Source organism: Bacillus rossius, chromosome 13, assembly GCF_032445375.1.
Source record: "Bacillus rossius redtenbacheri isolate Brsri chromosome 13, Brsri_v3, whole genome shotgun sequence".
NCBI classification, from domain to species: domain Eukaryota; kingdom Metazoa; phylum Arthropoda; class Insecta; order Phasmatodea; family Bacillidae; genus Bacillus; species Bacillus rossius.
This window is the reverse complement of record NC_086340.1, coordinates 23,690,893-23,710,733: the sequence shown is the minus strand read 5'-3', so window position 1 is coordinate 23,710,733 and position 19,841 is coordinate 23,690,893. Positions and strand designations below refer to the sequence as shown.

Genomic DNA, 19,841 nt, shown 5'->3' with positions numbered 1-19,841 from the left:
ATCTTCATATAAATACCGGTGTAGTTTTTTTATACAAAACTATCAATTAAGTGCATATCCGTAAACTTTAAGCTCTGATAAAAAATACATTTCGATTTGTTGAAATCTGAAGCACGTTACAACATAATTAACGTCGGAAATATAAAGGAATTGTCAACACCCGTCCTACCTGAACAGGTAGCCCTGCGTAATTATTTTACAAGCAGCCATGTTGTCCAGGTGAGCTACAAAACATTACAAAAGTTTTAAGTAGGTATCGAGTGTGTTACGAATAATGGAGGGAGAGAAAGAAAACTCACCGGAATAATGTCCCTAACACCGGCACGTTCTTACACACACCCACACCACCACCGAACCACGCACAACTTCACTACACTACGCGAACGCGAATAGCACCTAGACCGCCGCTAGTGCGATAAACGGTAATTGCCGCGCGCCAAACAACACGCTTGAGCCGAGAGATTCGCCGTTCGCCGCCAGGGGCGCGGCGGTGAGCGACACACTGCTGCCAATCGCACGCCGGCGCGGCGGAACGAAACAACGTTACAAAAGCAGGGAATACTCGTTCACAGTTTTAATGCTTGCGATTCGTAGCGCCTGAAACATTAAAACTTATTTGCAACTAAGAAAATTAAATTATATTTTTAAAAAAATCGCTAAACACTACAACGGTAACAGCGCTTGAAGATCGCATCCCTATCGCACGTACAAGTCAGCCCGACCTGTGGAGTACTCAAGGAGGAAAGGCGAAGTGATTTGTGCAAATATCCTCCCCTCCCGATATTAAAAAATCTTAGCTCTCGGTATGAATCTGATAGAAGTTATTTTGTGAATTGTACATGTGTAACCATAGTACTGTCATCAGTGGCGAATGGCACAAACCTAAGTACACAAAGACAAAGGAAAACTTTATAGTAATAACTGTTACACTAATTTTAACATGATAAGTAGTATTTAAAAAAAATTCCTAGTCGAAAATCAAATTCAAAGCTGAGTTTTGTTATTTTTTCAAGTCCTTTGTACTTTTATGGGAGCAATTTCATTAAACCTCTCTGCCTGCAAATCAAATGACCCAATAATATATGTAGCTGCTGCGGCAGCGAATTCTAGCAGCGGTTGCATCCACTTTGTGTTTTTCACATAAAGAAATTTAGTTGAAAACTCAATTTTCATAAATTTATCATGCTCAGCAAAATTTTAAAGGTTTCTAGCTAACTTTTGCACCTGAGTTTCATATTAGAAGTTTACTTGCAACACAATCTAACACATTATTTTCTCATTACCGAGGTTAGATGTTTACATATTATTGGCAAGTACTGTGCTTACTCAAATTTTCTATTTTTACTTTTCTGTTTCAGCGAGCGGGTTGAGCTGTCACATTACTGTGGTGGCCGAAGGGGGAGGGGAAGGGGTGTTGGGGCATATAATTCCCTCCCTTCACCGCCTGAAATTATGAAAAAAATTGCAAAGTATCAGTGAGTTACTGATACTACTACTGTAGGCCTGTACATCAGTGTATTAGTATCAACAGTAAGTGTTTTGAATATATTTGTTCAAATTTTAAATTTTTTCCCATTTTATGCACCATTTTTCATATTTATCACATTTATCAATTTTTGCACTCAGTTGTAGACAATATTCCAAGATGAACAACCATGTTGTTACCAGAGAGGATAAACAACCATTTAACTATTTTAACATTATGTAATTCAATCTATGTATTGATTTCTGTCGATGCTGAGCAAAAGATGCAAAATTATTTTAATTTTAATTACTTTTGGCCAAATATTTACCAAAATGAAAAAAATAAATGCCAGTAACCAGAAAGAGGATGAGGGAAATGTATACCTCCTTCCCCGAAATGCTAAAAAAAATATTCCCACCAACAAAAGGAAAGAATCTCAAAGCAAATAGCATCAAAGTGGTTCTATCTCCCAATGAAATGAAATTCTGTGTACGCACTTGCACTTAGCCTAACACTTGGAAAGAAAAAAAAAACCAAATGGCCAGTCACTAGTGTAATTTTCAACTGCAAATTTAGCCTAAAAATAGCCCAATTTAAAACTATTCTCCCAATTTTGCATTTGTGGACTAAGTAAGCAATTAAATGGTTTGGTGCTCATTTCAGTGTTGAAAATTCTGCATTTAAAGCCTCTTTTATGCTAAATAAAAAATCCTGACATTCCAAGATCCTCTAAAGTACCTTCAATTCCAGCAGCAATTCTACCCGACATTTTGCAATGTATACCAAAGTGCTCTGATGTCATTTAGTACCCAGAGTTTGCACTTATAGCAGGCAACCATTTTGTAGCAAAATTTGCAAGATTAACAACTACTAAAATAAGTCATCATAATTCCACAGGAATTTCTCATCAAATCAAAAATAAAAATGTATAAAATGTTTATTAAACATTCAAATATTGATACTGTGTGAGATAACTAACTAAAGTCTTGTTTTAGACAAATTAATTTTTTACAAACCCCCAAACAAAAAATGTTTTAAACAATGTTCCAAATTAAAAATCATAATCCTCATGCCCCTGTAATTATAAATTTGGCGAGTCTTTCGATGGTACGTACTGCAAATCTGACATGAGGAATGTTTTAGTTTCTCATATTTTGCAGGTACCTTTAACACTTGCCCTTTTCTTTAAATTATAATTTTCAAAGAAGCAGTGGTACAACTCATAACACAAAAATTACATCACAATATGTGAAGAAAGTGTATTGTAAATATTTTTTATTCATTTTATGAATCTAGTTCATAGTTTTGGAGAAGACTAATTAAAAGCTAAAGCCTTTCTCTGTCATCTTTGACTGCCATCTTAGATACACTATAGCAACATTATATATATATAATTTTCAGTTATAATTTATTTAATGTGTTTGTACAGATGTAAGGTCTGTTATTTTAATAATTCAGAAATAAAATTATTCAAGACTGTTTTGACTTTTTTTTTTAAATTTATTATAGCATCTGAAAAAAAAATTTCTTTCCAGCTATGTGTAAGTCACTCATTTAATCTCGAGATATTTTGAAAGCTGACATTAAGAATAATTGAATAACTTTATTTGTGATTAAATAATTAACATATATAATAAAACTATATAGGTATGCTTTGAATTTTTTAGGCTATAAAAGATATTACAGAATCTTAAAAGTATTATCATACTCAGAAAGTGATGAAAGACATTATGATTCATTTGCAGTAATAAATATTAGAAAAAAAGTCAACAAACTTGTAGAAAATTTACATTACTGTGTTTTATTGCATAAACGTCACACGCGCGTAATCGTCGCAACCATATTTTAGGCTGTCAAAATTGGGATAAAAAAACTTCTCGCGTAAACGTCGCATGATGTTTTTGGTCCCGCTAGTAGATGCCGAGCGCTTTGTGTAGGTATCATTTCCGTATAAAACGATGTATTTTAAAGTAGAATTCTAATATTTATTCGGTCATTACCACTTAATAAATTAACGGAAAAATACGAAGTTGTTTGACGTGTAAATTTTCTTATATAGACATTTTTAAACATTATTTTCTTTATCTGATCGTCTGCGTTGCCGTGGTGTAGGTATAATCTAAAATTTAATTTCGGTCATTACCACTTATTTATTTAACTAACAGAAATACAAAGTTGTCTGACGTGTACATTTTCTTTTAAAGACGTTTTTAAACGGTATTTCCTTTATCTGATTGTCTGCGTTACCGCGGCGTACCACTTATAAAAATGTAGCCAGCGTATCATTCATGTTTGGTTATGTTGCTTCCCGTATAGAGCGCGCGCACGTAGTCGAATATTGATATCTCGCAGATTGGATGCAACGCATGCTCTCTGTCAGGTGCCGAGTTAACTACATTTGATAGCCCGCATTCTTTCGTGGCAAGTGTGTACTACGACACATTAGTTCACGTCAGATTCAAGTGGCTTGCATTCGCGTTAGAGTTTTGGTTTTTCTATTTAAAGTTGAAGAAAGGTTCTTGTTTAAGGAATTATTAATATAGATTGTTTGACGTGCTCTTGTATACTCCACCTTTTTTTAAATAAACGTACTTTCCATGAACGGGTTTTGTTTTTATGAAAAACTTTACCTAACAAAAAAATTTTTTTCCGCATAATTGTCGCACCCCTACTTTTCAAACTTGATTTTAGAATAAAATGTGCGACGATTATACGAGAAAACACAGTATATCATAGTTTGTACCCTCTCATGCAATGAAAAATTACGGACTTTTTAAGGACTTTATCACTAGTATCAGCTATCAATAATATAAAACTATTTGTTTTATCATAAAAACCTTTCAGAAAAAAAATGTGTAATAGTAGTTAATGCACAAAAAATTATTTTCTTGGTTAGTTCAATTCTAACAGATATGCCCGCCCCTAATGTCCATAATTATCTCGGGAACACACTCTACCCTACGCATAGTATTTAGCCAAAATTTTAAGCCATAACATTTAATTTGATCATATTTACATTTGCTTTAAAAGTTCAAAGTAAGTCAGTAAAACACATATTTTCTGTTTAAAGGTGAGATATAAAACACAAAAAAATTAATTGAAAATTTTTTTAGTAGTACATAAAATCTAATCACATGGCCCAAATTTTGCTAACTGTGCTGTGCATGTGCAAGCGTTTTCTACCAAGTCAGAAAAGAAAACAATGTAATTCACACATTTATCCATTATTTGCTGCTATCAGTCTTTATTAAGGAGTTTTCCAGGATTGTAAGTCAAATTAAAAACTTTTTAAGGATATTACAGAGGCGTATGAACCTTGTATATGAATTTTGTACACATTTGCACCCAGCTAAAGCTGCCCAAATAACATTATTACTAGTCTACCTCCACTATTTGTCACCTTTTTCCACTATTTATCTTAAAACTACATATACAACCTTGTTTCCAAAATCAATTTAACTTTGAACACTAACAGTAGGGAATAAATGTAACTATGAAATTGTTATTATGTTAGCAAAAAAAAATTCACAAATATTTATTCTTAAGTTCTTTTTTTTTTTAACAAATGGCATATAAATATATACTCCATACATATGTACAATCATGACCTGTTTTTGTCACAAAGTATTTCAAAGTCTCAAATTAATTTGGCTTATTAGCCACATCATAAGCTATAAACCACAAAACATACCTACTAATTCAGGCAATGACTAAGACCTTTAGAAACTGTGAAGTGTTAAACTCCCAATGGAACATCTGGTAGCCACGAAAAGGCTTCAGTAGTCATTTATCCGCCCCCAGCCCAATCTTGCTTTCTTTATCTCAGTCCTAAGCCACGACGGGACTTTGCTGTTATCGAGCGGCACAGCATTGGGGTACTTGAGAGGGGGGTCTGGTTTACGGAACGGGTGGACATTCTTCAGTTTCCTCAGCAGGAACTCTTTGGCGATTTGTTTCTCGTCCCTGTACTTGTCCATGTACCTGAAACACAAAAAATTGTGCCCGACGATAGAAACAGTGCCATACAAAATCGCTGTAGAAAACACCAGACACCCTCACAACGGCAACTTACAAGTTGAATGGCTGCCGGAGAGGAAACAACACCTGGGGTCGAATGTACGGAGGAGGGAAATCGTATTCGAACACAGGTTCCTTCATATCTGTAATAAAAACCATACCAGTCGGGTAAGATATTTTTTTAAATTAAATTAAATGACAAAGTTAGTTAGTTTCATTTTAATTTTCATAGAGCTTCAATTAGGCAGAACAAAGCTTCATTTTGAAAGAAACATAAAAAAAGTAAAAATAAATTAACAAAATCAACTTAATTTTCTTTTCAAATGAAATACTTATTATAGCTGCTAAATGCAAGGGTGTAGATCCTGCCTACCCCACACACCCTCCCACCTCCGAATTAAGAGGCCCCTCACTGAGGGGGCCGGCCCGCTTGCGCTTGCAAAAGCATGACTGTGAACCGGGTTCAATGTCGAAACTAAGTTTTATGGAAAACTTTCTGTATATTTTAAAGTTTACTTCTTATCACATGTATATAGGCCAAATATGGGCAATATACAACATACAAGCACCCCAATCAGAGATAACTTGTGCTGGTTAAAACCCTTGCACAAAACTCTTGGGCCACGGAAGGGAGTCCCCGTACAAATCCTACAGATCTGAATCCCAGCTAAATATTTTTGTCTGTTTCAGTTCAACATGCTTATTTTTGACAATAGTGGAGGTTTGCTAGTTAAATTACATTTATTTATTATGTAATTGAAAAAATGACTATGCAAGGTTATTATTATTGCAATGTTAAGAGTTAAAATAATTAATTCGAAACACTAGTGAATGGTGATTTTTTAACACTTGTGATAATTTCTGTTCTAACAGTTAGTTACATTTGTAACTGGTAATGTCTTTATGACAAAAAATTTTACGGTTCGAAAGCTGGGAAATGGTGATGTTTGCTTAAAAATGTTTTAAAAAGGTATGGTATTTCATTTTACTTTGCAGGACTGCTATTAGTCTTGTTCCAATAATTATACATTACATTTCATTCTGAGTTTGTTTATTTTATTAACAAAAAAAAATTAATGCATATAAACAAGAAAGCTTTTGATAAATCACATTTCAAAATAATAAAATATTCTTACTCAAAGTGTTGTGGTAGAAGTCCGTGAGGGAACGGTCCCAGTCTGACTGGAAGAAAGCCAGACCAGCCGGCGTTATATCATCCTGTCTCTCTCTGTAGAAGTCCTGTGTTCTGAATGTTCTCTCAGACAAATTCACACTGAAAAACGTTAAAATGAAAAAAAATGACACATTTCTGTTTTGTTATTCAGACAAATCACAATATTTTTTTGTTTTTTTTTTTGTGTAAAAATTATATATGTAAATGTTTTTTTCCTGTTTTACGAAAATATTTTGGTAAATTTACTCAACTATTTCCCAAAAAATATATTTGAGGAAAACTAACATCTCTAAATACACTTATAGTAAAAAAAGTTAGTTTTATAAAATTAAGTACTACTCACAAAAAATGAAAACCTAAAAATCCAAAACAAAAAAAAAAAAACCTTGAGGCAATTGATTATTAATATTGCATGAATATAAAGGAATATAAATGATAGTTTCGACCCTATGGTAAAGGATGGAGTACAATCCAGCCTTTGAGGTGACCAACATTATCACCAATTCTACTTGTGTATTTACAGGAAGTCTACAAACAACCTGTGAATCACATGCAGGACTTTTTTCAATACATTTAAAAAATGTTTTCTTGCAATTTTATTTATACCTCAACATTAAACATTACTCCAATGAGAGATAACATTCAAACGAATGTGTTGATTTTTCGTTAGGAAACTAAAGCACTTTCTGAGATAATTTCCATATGACTTTAGTAGATATTGTCCAACTATTTACGTGTATTTAATGTGAGACTGCAAGAAACAAATTTAAGGTAGGAAAAGGCTGCCGGGAAATAAAGTTTCAGGACTTCTAGCACTGTTAACGTTTCTTTCAGATTTTTCTTTTTGTGACTTTCGTTACAGGTCCTTCAGTTTTGTTACTTTTCCATGATTCTCATGACATGTAGATACCCAGATTGGCTATAAATACATTAAACCCTTTTTAAAAAAGCTTGCAATGTGTCACTGATTACCAAGGTTGTTCTTTCTTCAGCGAAGAGTAGTCCATGCGCTTCTCCTGCTTGTACAAGACGAACACGAATCGGTGGAATCCAGTTCCCCGAGGCGGGAACGGCTGGAGGTAATCCCAGACGACGTCACCTTTACTGACATCGCTCCCAGGAATGTTGCCACTGCAAATCAAAGCCACTTCACACTGGCGAAATGTTTAATGAAGTGTCAAACCACTGAATTAAATTACTGAAAATTCAGTGGCAAACGTGAAAATTGGCTTTCGAATTTTCATGTCATTCAATGAAAACTTACGAAAGTCATTTCACACACATTCAAGTATACTAAAACTATTTTAATTACATTTTTTTTTAATAAACATTTATTATTAAAAAAAATTATTTTGGGTATTAATGATTATCATCATCTTTTATAACATTAGATTGCAATTCCATTAATTTTTAGGAATTGTTTAAAATAATTTCTAAAATTTAATTAGATCATTAGCATGTTGTTGCAATGAAAGTTCTAAAACAATGGTAAATAATAATTTTATATTATTTTTAACTAAAAAACAGAAAACTTATTTAACCCAGGCTTTATACAACTATACAATAATCAAAATCAAAAACTACAAGAAATATGTTTTTCTAACGCAAAACATTTCAAAAAACAGTTGAAAAAATACAGTTAGGCAATGTTTTCAATACTGTTGACTCAACAGTAGACTCATATTGTTGAGCAATATTCATCTCACATAACATATAAATACCAACTGCAGACATAAAAATTACCACAAAGCTGTCAAAGTTTCATGCACACTAAATATATCCTGTGATTAGTCTAATGTAATGTCTTCGTTTGGTTGTAATGGGTTCATTAAAAAAATAACTAATTGGTAGGAACAAAATTATAGTGAATTGCTAAAAAACCTAAATAACACTGTAAAAAATGTCAATATACCATAAAATACAGAATTACAAGTTATAATACAAAATAAAAAGCACTGAAATGCAATTAAAATTATGAAAATAATCAGCATTTTGAATCAAAACTTAACTCTAAATGACAAATCTGTAATCTTTTAAATATTGAATTCAATAAGAGATTTATTTAGCATGAAGTTTGTATCACAGTTTGTTTGTAAAAAATTTGAATAAGTTTACTTATTTTTAATCTTGCAACTGTTAGAAGTTACTCATTTTTTACATTATGACGTTAGTATGTTTTTCATACACAAAAATACTTAACAGATTTATTTTATTTGTTCCAAACAGTTAGATATGCTTATTCTTATTACTAATCATTATGTTGTAAAAGTGCATAATGTATCAGTCAAAGTGACAGTGTTTTGAAGAAATTACTGTCATGGAACATTTGTCATATTTGTTCAGTAATATGCTATCTTTTTTAAAAATAAAAAAAAAACAGATCTCATAAAAAAATTAAACCCATAACCCTGAAATCTCCTGTTTTAAAAACGACATTAGCCTGAAAATAAGTCAATAAAATCTTGTTTCTACCAATTAATTTCTTACCACACTGCAATTCAATGAAAGCTGGCGTGTAAAGCTAGAATGTGCAACAAACATTTGTGAGCTTGTGTCACATCAAAATGACATGCTCCTGTCAATTTCTTATCGACATATCGTTGAGTTGGTTGGGAGGAATGGGCACAGCCAAGCTGATATCAAGTAAATCCATACCATGTAAACAACATAAAACAGTGATAAGGTTTATAAGTGTTTAAGGGGGTCCACATAAATCTGTAAAAAATATATCTCTGATTTTTCCTGACTAAAACTTCCAAATTCCCCGAATAACAAAATAAAAAAATAGATACTAAAAATACAACCTCACTTGATAATGACCAAAGTCTTGCATATAACACACTGTTAACAGACATTACATGGTATTTTACATGATTACAATCATCATGTTTTATTTAAAAATAAAATTGTACGACAAAAATTAAAATTAAAACTGGAACTTGCATTCGCGATTTTTGCCCTTCAAATTTACCAACACTGGGGAATTTAGGTGATTCTTACAAGACTTCAAGTAAATTCTCTGACTTTCCATTGACCAATAACAACTTCCTGACTTTTCCCTGATTTTCCAGAATATTCTGCTTCCAGCCTGTAACCAGATCAACAAGTAAAATGTCTCCATCTTCCCCTGTCTCTCCACCATTATTTCTCCTTCTCTCCCGCACTCTTTCAAGTGGACATCCTGTGTCTACTGGAGGTCTCGAGCAAAGCACAACTCAGGCGACACTCACACAAACCAATGGACGTATTCACTGTCATCGCTCGAGAAGTGGCCATCTGGATTGGTCAACACAAGGGTCCACAAGGTCGCGGGATCAGCCGTGTAGCTGACATCTGGTGCAGCAGTCGCCTGAAGGAAAAATGCAAAACATGGCATGAACAAAATCTGTCAACCCACGTAAGTTTGGGTCACACTGAGATAAAAGTCGCAACTGTTCTATAAATTCAGCTCAAAGAAAAAATCAACCTTCAAAACATGTTTTCATGCACTGTTTCACAAAAACAGTTCCATTAACAGAGGTACCACGCCGGAAGTGCGACCCTACCCAACCAATAAATACCAACAATAATTCATAATACACAATAAACTGTACAAAGATTTTTTTAAGTAGTTGAACAGCTATATTTTATATATTAAAGAGTTTTGCATCATTCATTTTTTCATACATTTAAATATCAAATATATGATTTTAAACTTTAGAGTCAAATTCATACATACAGAGAAATGCCATTTTCAAAAAAAAAACCTAGTTATTCATACACATAAAACAAGAAACTCTAGAAAATTAAGGGTAGCAGTTCATAAAACCAGACAATTTGAAAAAGGCACAAATTACAAAGGTATAAAAATATACAATTAAATACCACAAAAATCACAATCATAAACAATTTATCTATATTCAAAAAAACACTTAAAGAAGTTTTGTTAGAGCAGCCATCCTACTCTGATATAAATTATTTTCCTAATTGAAGATAAGAAAACTAAACCATGGTAAATTTAACTTAAAACACTCACATAAAAAAATGGGGGGGGGGGGGGGGAGGATTTGATTTGTTTTATAACGTTACCCTTTGGGACCTACATTTAAGTTTATGCCTTTTATATACACACTGTTTTTATTTTTAATGTGAAATGTACTTTGTACTGTATTGTATTCATACTAGTTTTGTATTTATGTGTGTACATGTACAAACTGACTTGTTCTATATCCTGGAGCACTCAACTTTATGTAGGACAGAACAAAAAATTAAATAAATAAAAAAATTCATAAAAAATTAATTTATTAAGTACTTTTGTACTGTATAAATACTACAGAATATATCAAACCAGTCCTGTGTTGATTTTTGTCCATGTATGAATTAAATCAATAAATATAATTAAAAACAAACATTTGTTGCAAACCATTCCGTAAAACTTTTTTTTAATACTAGAAAATTTTATCACTGACTGTACCAACCAATCATTACAATAAATAAACATCAAAGGTGATGTGACATTATTTTGACTTCAACTGTACCTCTGACGGTTTGATGACGTTTCCCCTGTGCACCTTCATGTACAGATCTTCCTCCTTCTGCTTGTACAGCACATCCAGCATGACTTGCGGGTAGAAATAAGCATCGCCAAACAGGTGCTCAAACACGCCATAGTGTTCTGCTGCAGTTTTGATTTGATACGGTGCAAGACTTTTGGACCACTCCTCTTTCACTTTATCCAACGGCACCGACACTGAAACAACATTAAACGAAAACAAACTCTTAAGGGTGCTGTATAGTCAGGGGTGTACGTGTGTTAGTGAGGCGGGATGATAAGTGCGACGCTCGCCGGTATTTATAGCGCGGAATCTCTCCTAAGTGAAAGGCTGTGAACTGGTGCACTGTCTTCTCATCATCTATAGGACAACTGTGAAATTTGAGCAGTCATCGTAATACTACATGCATAGAAATGAAATTAAGGTGTAATTCAAGTCCCTTAAGTGCTTTCAAGAAACTGTACCAGTTGTTTCATACCTAAAAATTACTCTGAAAACATGCCTTTCAGCCTTTTTAACTCTCGTAAAAATATTGTTTAAAAAGTTTAAACCAGAAACAAAAAACATATCTGCCCTCAGCGCATTCTTAAATGCTTTTCGTAATGAGACCCCACTCGGGTATATTGAATGGTTTTCAAATCGTGTTGTTTTTCCTGAAGGTCTGCACATTGTAAGTGTGCCCAGGTAGGAGGGACCTTTAACATGGCAGCTAGTATACATATACATTTCAGCTTGGAAATGTACTGGTTTGTGGCCAAGTAAAGAAACATTTTTACGAGACAAGTTATTCACGTCTTAATGAAGAATTCCGTTTATATTTAAAGAACAATGATTCTGGAGAAAATTAGTAAAAAAAAAAAAATATTTGTTGGATGGACGAGAAGAGGAAATTATTAATTTTAACAAAAGAAATAAAAAGTCATTAATAAAATAATAAAATATCTTATGCTAATTGATACTTCTCTGCAAAATTTAATCTCCAGAAATCCAGTTTTATACTAAAATAATTAATGGAATGGATTGAGCCTAACGTCCTATTCACATTGGGGTCACTGGAGATTATTAACGATGCTGAGATGCTGACAGAGCATCGACAGAATTAATGCTTGAAGAAAAGGGAATACCACAAAGAAAAAAAAACACAGGCGTACAGCCACATCCCCCATGTTTTCCACTTAGGGAAAATTTGGGTTTGACTGAATCTGGATCGCAGTGGTAGGAGGCAAGTGATCTGATAAGTCATAAACCACGGCCCCATTAACAAAAATTATGTAAAATATAACCCAAAATGCAGGGTATCCCCACAAATTTGTAATAAAATTTCATTGACTTTTCACTGACTATTCATGATGAAAAAACTTTAATTTCCCTGACTTTTTATTATATAATTTACTTATTTTGCTATTTTCAGAATCAATAAAGGAAATACAGCCTATACCATCTTCACTTTATTTATTTCTTTTTATATTAAACAAAAACTAGGATATACAATTCTATTGTGTGTATGACAATGTAATGAAAAGCTTCATGAAAAAATAACTTATAGGCTACTACAGGTGATGGCAGATTGAAGCGTGACATTTTTTTCTTCAAATACTATCACTGGCAAATTGCCATGATTTTTCAGGGATTTCAAGTAAATTCCATGACTTTCCCTGACCTATTCCAACTTGCATGATTTTTCTCTGGCTTTCCAGAATGCAGACACCTTTAAAATAATGAGTATAAATTTTACTGTACATGAGTATTTTATAAATTATATCTGAAATCCTATTGCTTTCACTGATGTACACTTTAGAGAGATTTGCGAGATGTGAAAAAAGATTTTTAAAGTGTGCATTTCATACAGAAAGCCTAGGAAAACTTAAGAAGTGGCCATTTGCTTAAGTTGTAAAGATCTGTAAAACAAACCTGATACAAATTATAGAGAACCAAATTTTGGAGTTTTACTTACTTCTAGAAAAGGAACTGTCTATCACTCTTATCAAAGTCTAAATTATTTTAGTTTTGAAATTGCGTAGAATAACTTGTAATAAACTTAACTGGCAGGCATACTTGACTTTACTTATTTTACCTAGTACTTACATTTTTGAGTTCTTGACAACTTTTCCAAAGTTCTTTCCTGCTTTCGCTGTTTGAACTCGGAGTGTTCCTTCAGCCTATCCTGGCGAGAGAGCTTCGGCAAGCGAAATCCAATATCAACCTTGAAAGTCAGTGATATGTCTTGAGGGTTTTCATCTGCAAAAAATGATCAAGGCTTTAAAAACAGTACACTAAACACAATATTCAGGTCGGATGCTAACAGAAGTCACTGGTGCTGACACGTACTGGGAACGACAAAGGTTCTCAATATATTCCAAAACTCAGATAATGAACACAGAGGAAAAACAGATGGATGACAAATAAACCTAATAGACAGCATTGAAGTGGGTCTCATGCAGGGGCGTAGCAAGGAGGGGGGGGTTTAGAATTTCAAACTCCCCCCCCCCTTAGGGATCGTCCATTAATCACGTGAAGCTCGAAAGGGGGGGGGGGAGGGAAAAATCACGAAATATCACAAGGGGGGAGGGGGGGTGTAGAGAGATATCACGTGTATTTTTTTTTTCGCCCGATTTCTACTAAACCGAAAAGCGATGCGTGACCTTGACTCGCCATAGCCAGGCAACAATATCCCCGCCCGCCGCAACATGAACCACCCGGCTCGGCTTGCCAGTCGCTAGTAAGACTGTGATTTTGGCGCCGAATACATGTGTAAATAACATATAAGCCTTTCCTTTATTATTTTTATGCCAGTGAGAATAAACCTGCAACCTAAATGTGTGTCTGGACATGTTTATCAGTGTGCTTAATTTTCCAGAATTAAATTAGATTATACCTATATTTAAAGATAATATTCCCAAATTTTTAAAAATATTTTGCACCAAAAAATACACGTGATTTATTGGGAGGGGGGAGGGGTTTTCTGAAACCTCACCACAAATCACTAGGGGGGAGGGGGGTTAAAAATTTGCTAAAAAAACAACACGTGATTAATGGACGACCCCTTAGCCCCAAATCTTTAATTAATTTCTTATTCATCACTCAAAAAAATTTCATATTAAAATTAATAAAATTTTTACCATTACAATATTTAAATTTAAGAACCGAAAACTGCTAAAATAGCACTATTTTACATCTTAAAATCCAAATTCCCGATTTAATACGGGGGGCCATGCTTCTTAACACCCCCCATACACAAATCCTGGCTACGCCATTGGTCTCATGTAAGCTACGAAAGAAAATATAAATTCAAAACAACCATTAATTTTAAAGGTGCACATGAAACAAAATTTATATCTAACAGAACACAGAGAAATGTTACAGCTAGATAAATATAGGGCTCAAAACATAAGAAAAAAAAACACTTCAGGTACTAATATGAACAATGTTAACGACAAGATAAATAAAATAGAATTAGATAATCAAACAACAAAAATACATAAATAATACAACACACTTGCTGTCCAGGAAAAGTTACAATAGGCATTGGTTACAGCGAGCGCAAACTACCAAGAGTCAAATAGTGACAACTATACCTAAAAAAAAATTAAGGAAAAACCCTAGTGACAAGGCAAGAAGTCTCGCACGGTGACACTCACAGGCTAATAATGGCAAAAAAAAAAAGAACAAACAATAATCCAAAGAACAGCAAGATCAAGCAGAAAGCAATATATAATTTCGAAGGTGGAAAGCAAAGCCGAACAGGAATTTCGACAATGAATTAAGCATTATTACAAATTAAGCTAAATGGTACGTGCACCACATACATACTCAATGTTAACAACAAAATTAAAAATTATTTTGCGTCACTACGTACCTCTAAATCCGCGTTGCGGCACCTAAACAACTACAAGCTGATTAAAGACTGACGATTCTGAGAACGAGCCAGAACACGCAAGATGTGCAAGCACAGACCCAATGAAAACCCTAGAGAGGGAAGGGCGAGTAACACAGGGCAAAACAAGTGAAATGAGACAAGGTGGGGGTGGAATGGAAATGCAAGAACATTGATGCGAACCCGACTAAGATAAAGCCTGAAATCCACGCATTCTAACTAACTGCAGTTAAGAAATGATGCACATAACCATGAGTGTGAGCATGAAATAGCAAATATGGTTAAGCTTATGTACTTTCGAGGTGCTTAGAGTCTTGAGCGTCAAATTATTAAAGGTCGGTAAAGCAAAACCTTGTAATTTTTCATATACAACAAAGTATATTAGGATACCATCACATAGTCACAAACGGGAAAGCAAACCAGTTAAGTGCCTTGCGTATGGAGGTGATAAGGCTTTATCACTCCCTCGCTCAGGAATCCCAAGCACATACATTATCACCAAGTAGCCTTCTCACTCACCTTTTTGAATTTTTCATAACTTTCAATTAACGGATATTTCACAATTTTTAACTCGATACCTCTCTTGCATCTGCTGTTCTGACACAAATATTTTCAACAGATATTCATTAAGTGTAATATCATGGGTGCAAAAGGGTGCAGAAGTTTTCGTAATTGTCATCACTTGCATGACTTTTAAAACCCAAGATGAATACTAATTGAATGTCTGTTGAAAATATTTCTGGCAGAACAACAAATGCATGAGAGGTGTAGTTACAATGTCTTGAATTGAAAAGGTCCCTACAAAAAAGTAATGACAAAAAATATTCAACATGGCATCAGACCGAGCATTAAGAAAACATATATTTAATGATTATACAGAACCACTTGGATACCGATTAAGTGCTCTTAGAAGTAAGGTTGTTCATTCAGGAAACACCTGCTACATGGATGATCTGGAACCTCCGCAGCAATCTTGCCACCACAAACTACTCATACAACAAACAAAATTTAAAAAAAAATGTGAATGATTTTTGCTAGACGTCTACCACAAGGACCCTATTTATTTGATGGTACGACTTCCCAATTTTGAGCCTACAATTATATCAACGGAAAACAAGAAGAGATAAATAATAGAAAAAAAATAAAAACTATACTATAAAGTAAAATATAAGGACTAGGAAAAACTTATGCATAAAATAATCAACAATAAAGAAAATGAATGATTATCAATCCATAGTGAATAGAAATAAATTAGATAATTCTACAAAATAATAAACTGGTGATAAAATGTTGGTAGCAATTGCATTTTGTCTTTTGCTAATCATAAAAACAAGAAACAAATCTTCAAATCATTACAAAATTTAAAAATGAATAAGGCGTAACTCATATATGAGGAAGACTACTGGTAAACTACTTAAGAAAAATTTAAGGACCACGGACAAATAATTTTGGTTTGCCCCCTTCCCATTACTAAATGTAGGTATAACATTAAAACAGAACAATTAAAAAAAAACTGTATATTGTAAATATTACCATGACCATAAATAGACTTGAAATTATTTCCTACTCTCAGGGTGATATTCATGCATGAAAAATAATCTCGATACTCAACCGGGTCTCTCTAAGTCCAAGGTACCCTCGATTTTGCCCCCCCCCCCCTCCCCCCCACCCTTATAGAGAATGATTGGCAGTAATTATTAGGCATCACTGCTTTTTAGAACGTAAAAAAAATAATTGGAAAACATGAGTTTCATACACTACACACGTCCATAAATTTCTTAATTCCTACTGTTTCGTGAAAAATAACAATTTAAAGATTCTGTACATAAAAAAAAATATTTTCATATAATAATGAACTATGATCGTAAGTCAAATAAAAAGTATATTTTTTACCCTACAATCATAAATATCTTTCTTATTTCGCAATTTCTTTCATGTGATTATGATAGTAGGTTTAAAAAAAAATCATTTTTATTCGACTTACAATCATAATCCATTATTATATGAGAATTTTTTTTTCAAGCATCATGTACCACCGGATCAAGCCATCAGGATCATGCCATCAGGATCTTTCGACATACTAAATTAAAACAGCAAGCATCATGTACCACAGGATCAAACCAAAAGAATCCGGAGATAAACTTCAATATATGAAACTGAAGAATTAGGGTATTTTTATTTCTCTATAGTTAGCTACAATTGTGCTATTTTATAAATTTTGAGTTATTTTATTAATTTGTTATAAATTTGTTATTTATAATGCCAATTTGTAATTTAATTTATAATGTGAAAATTAATTATTTGTTGTAAATAAATTGGAAATAATTGTATAGACATGTCCAATACGGTGATGTGAAAAACATATATACTACTGTATTTACTGGACAAAATAAAATGAAATGAAGGTAAATATGTAGTTGGGCGGTATTTGCGAGGAAAAAAAATTAAAAATCCGAAAATACCTTTATTTTATGCTCTTCAACGTCCTCTTTTCATTAAAAGTGGCGGAGGTAAGAAATTCCAAATACTTTAGGACATATCGAATTTTTAAATTTCATCACAATACCAGTGCCGTGATGTGGCGGTTAACATTGTTTCTTGTTTACGTACGAGGTACGAGTATCTACTTTTTTTTATTGGATAATGATGTCGCGTGATTGTTCGTGATAGGCCAGAATTCAAACGAACCAATACGTGATTATTTAGTTCATTTATTGTTTAAAACAATGTTTAATTACCGCCTCCAATTTAGGTGAGTTTTTAACGTTTCTAATTTTAAAGTCTTATTTGTGTTTTTGATATTGTTGCGCAAGTAATAAGTAACAAAAAAAAAATTTACGTGAGTTGTTACTGTGCATCCTTTGTTACGGATTTGTTAGGTAAGGTCAGTTACATTAAAAATAATTTAAAACTAAGGAATAATTAAAATTAATTCACATTATTTTTAATGTCGGCTTAGTTTGAAAGTATTAATAATGTAACTGACCTGACCTAATCAACCATTTTATTAATCACGCATTGACGATTCACGTATTCACGAACACACAGCAAAATAACAAAAATGGCGTCGCTCGAATGGTTCCACAGGTCTTGTATTGCAAAATTAAAAAATTCGATATCTCCTAAAGTATTTGGAATTTCTTATCTCCGCCGCTTTTAATGAAAAGAGGAAGTTGAAGAGCATATAATAAAGGTATTTTCGGATTTTTAACATTTTTTTTCGCAAATACCGCTCAACTACATATGATGAAATTTAAAAATTCGATATCTCCTGAAGTATTTGGAATCTCTTACCTCCGCCACTTTTAATGAAAAGAGGACGTTGAAGAGCATAAAATAAAGGTATTTTCGGATTTTTACCATTTTTTTTCGCAAATACCGCCCAACTACATATTTACCGAAATGAAATGAAAAAAATATACACAATCGTGCATCAACAAAGACTGGCAGCAAGTGTGAAAACACACGGGATTGTAAAATAAGACTTAAACTGTTATTTCTCAGAAATCATTAGGAATTAAGAAGCCATGTGTTCAGGGTAAATTTAGGGATGTCTCTAGTAATTGAAAAACATATATTATGTTTTTATTTACTTTTCGTTTCACGAATTCGCGACGTCTGATGCTGGCATAGTTATGTAAGCTATAAACTATTATTTTTCAGAAAATATTAAGAATTAAGAAACCATCCCTTCAGGGTAAATTTTGGGACATGTGTAGCGATTGAAAACCAGGTTTTCCGATTTTTTCTTTCCGGTGTAAAAAGCCGCGACATACGAGGAGTATCTTAAGTTTTACTGGTTCAAGATTCACGTAAGTACATTATCAGGGGCATGTTTACTCGATGTGTTTGCGTTTTGGTACTAGTTGTGTCAAGTATATTTTATTAATTATGGAAAAGGTTTAAAACTTTGTTTTACAGTCGTGTATGATTATATAGGTATCCTTATCTGGTATAAGTACAACATAGCATACGACATGCATATCAAGAGAGAAAAATAAATACACATACGTACCACTTAATCTTTGCTTAAGACTCCTGGCTATCGTTGGAGGCTTCCCTCTCATTTTATGCCCATATCTAATTAATGGGCTTTTTATTACATTCACAGGATTAAACAACATATTTCCACATCCAGCCATTGTTTACAATTGTTTTTACTCCATAGAAAAATAAACAAATAAGCACAAGATAGCAAAAACTACATGAAGAATTTGTTTGTGCAGCATTTTTTTCCTCAAAAGATTTAACGCCATATTTATTAGACCCAGAAAAGATGCAAGAATCTAACAGGAAGCTATTTACATGGTGCAATTTTTCTGTGCACGGTCTTTTAAAATTACTATCCAGAGTGTAAAACATAAAACTGAAAATTAAAAAACAATAAAATTATGAGAACCATCTGTACTCACAAAATGCTTCATCACAACCCCAGTAGAGCTTGTATGACGAGTGTGTGTCCAAGTGTAGGGGAGGGTGGGGAACTGTGAACCATGGGGTAGTGTGAACCAATGAAAAAATATTTTTTGCTATTAAGGGAATTTTGACATTAATGCAAGAGAGCAGTTGGCAGTAAAAGTTCCTTTATTTGTTTAAGAATGTGTGAAGCTCCATGCTGTTTTTTGGTGTGTGGATTTTTTTTCAAATTTGAAGGTAAGAAACAAAATTTTGTCTTACTTAACTATATTCTTAATAACATTTATGTTTTTTAATTAATAAATTGGGTGTAATACTCTTTTCAACTACATAGATCTTTATTATGTGTATGCATGTTTTAAA

At 33.2% G+C, this 19,841-nt stretch overlaps 2 protein-coding genes across 3 annotated transcripts in view; both read right to left on the bottom strand.

The window, feature by feature from the left end:
• Positions 1–447, bottom strand: part of LOC134538379 (protein numb) — a 225,866-nt gene extending 225,419 nt beyond the window's left edge. For both annotated transcript variants that reach the window (XM_063379653.1, XM_063379654.1), the window contains exon 1: positions 300–447. The gene's annotated coding sequence lies outside the window, so the exon portion shown is untranslated. The remainder of the gene's footprint in view (positions 1–299) is intronic.
• A 4,552-nt stretch (positions 448–4,999) lies between these two features.
• LOC134538378 (large ribosomal subunit protein mL38) lies at positions 5,000–19,505 on the bottom strand. The gene is made up of 8 exons (XM_063379651.1): positions 19,078–19,505; positions 13,274–13,426; positions 11,174–11,385; positions 9,887–10,005; positions 7,629–7,787; positions 6,619–6,755; positions 5,538–5,625; positions 5,000–5,446 (listed from the first exon to the last, which is right to left on the bottom strand). The coding sequence occupies exons 1-8, from the start codon at positions 19,202–19,204 to the stop codon at positions 5,242–5,244; spliced, it is 1,200 nt and encodes a 399-aa protein (XP_063235721.1). The 5' UTR covers positions 19,205–19,505; the 3' UTR covers positions 5,000–5,241.
• Positions 19,506–19,841: the final 336 nt, after the last annotated feature.

Bases quoted from the DNA above. Each gene is read 5' to 3' on its own strand.
- LOC134538378 (XM_063379651.1), bottom strand. From the start codon at position 19,204: ATGGCTGGATGTGGAAATATGTTGTTTAATCCTGTGAATGTAATAAAA. The intron at 10,006-11,173 runs GTACAGTTGAAG...TTTTTCCTTCAG, and splicing joins ACGTCATCAAACCGTCAGAG to GCGACTGCTGCACCAGATGT. The intron at 6,756-7,628 runs GTAATCAGTGAC...AACGTTTTTCAG, and splicing joins CTGAAGAAAGAACAACCTTG to TGTGAATTTGTCTGAGAGAA.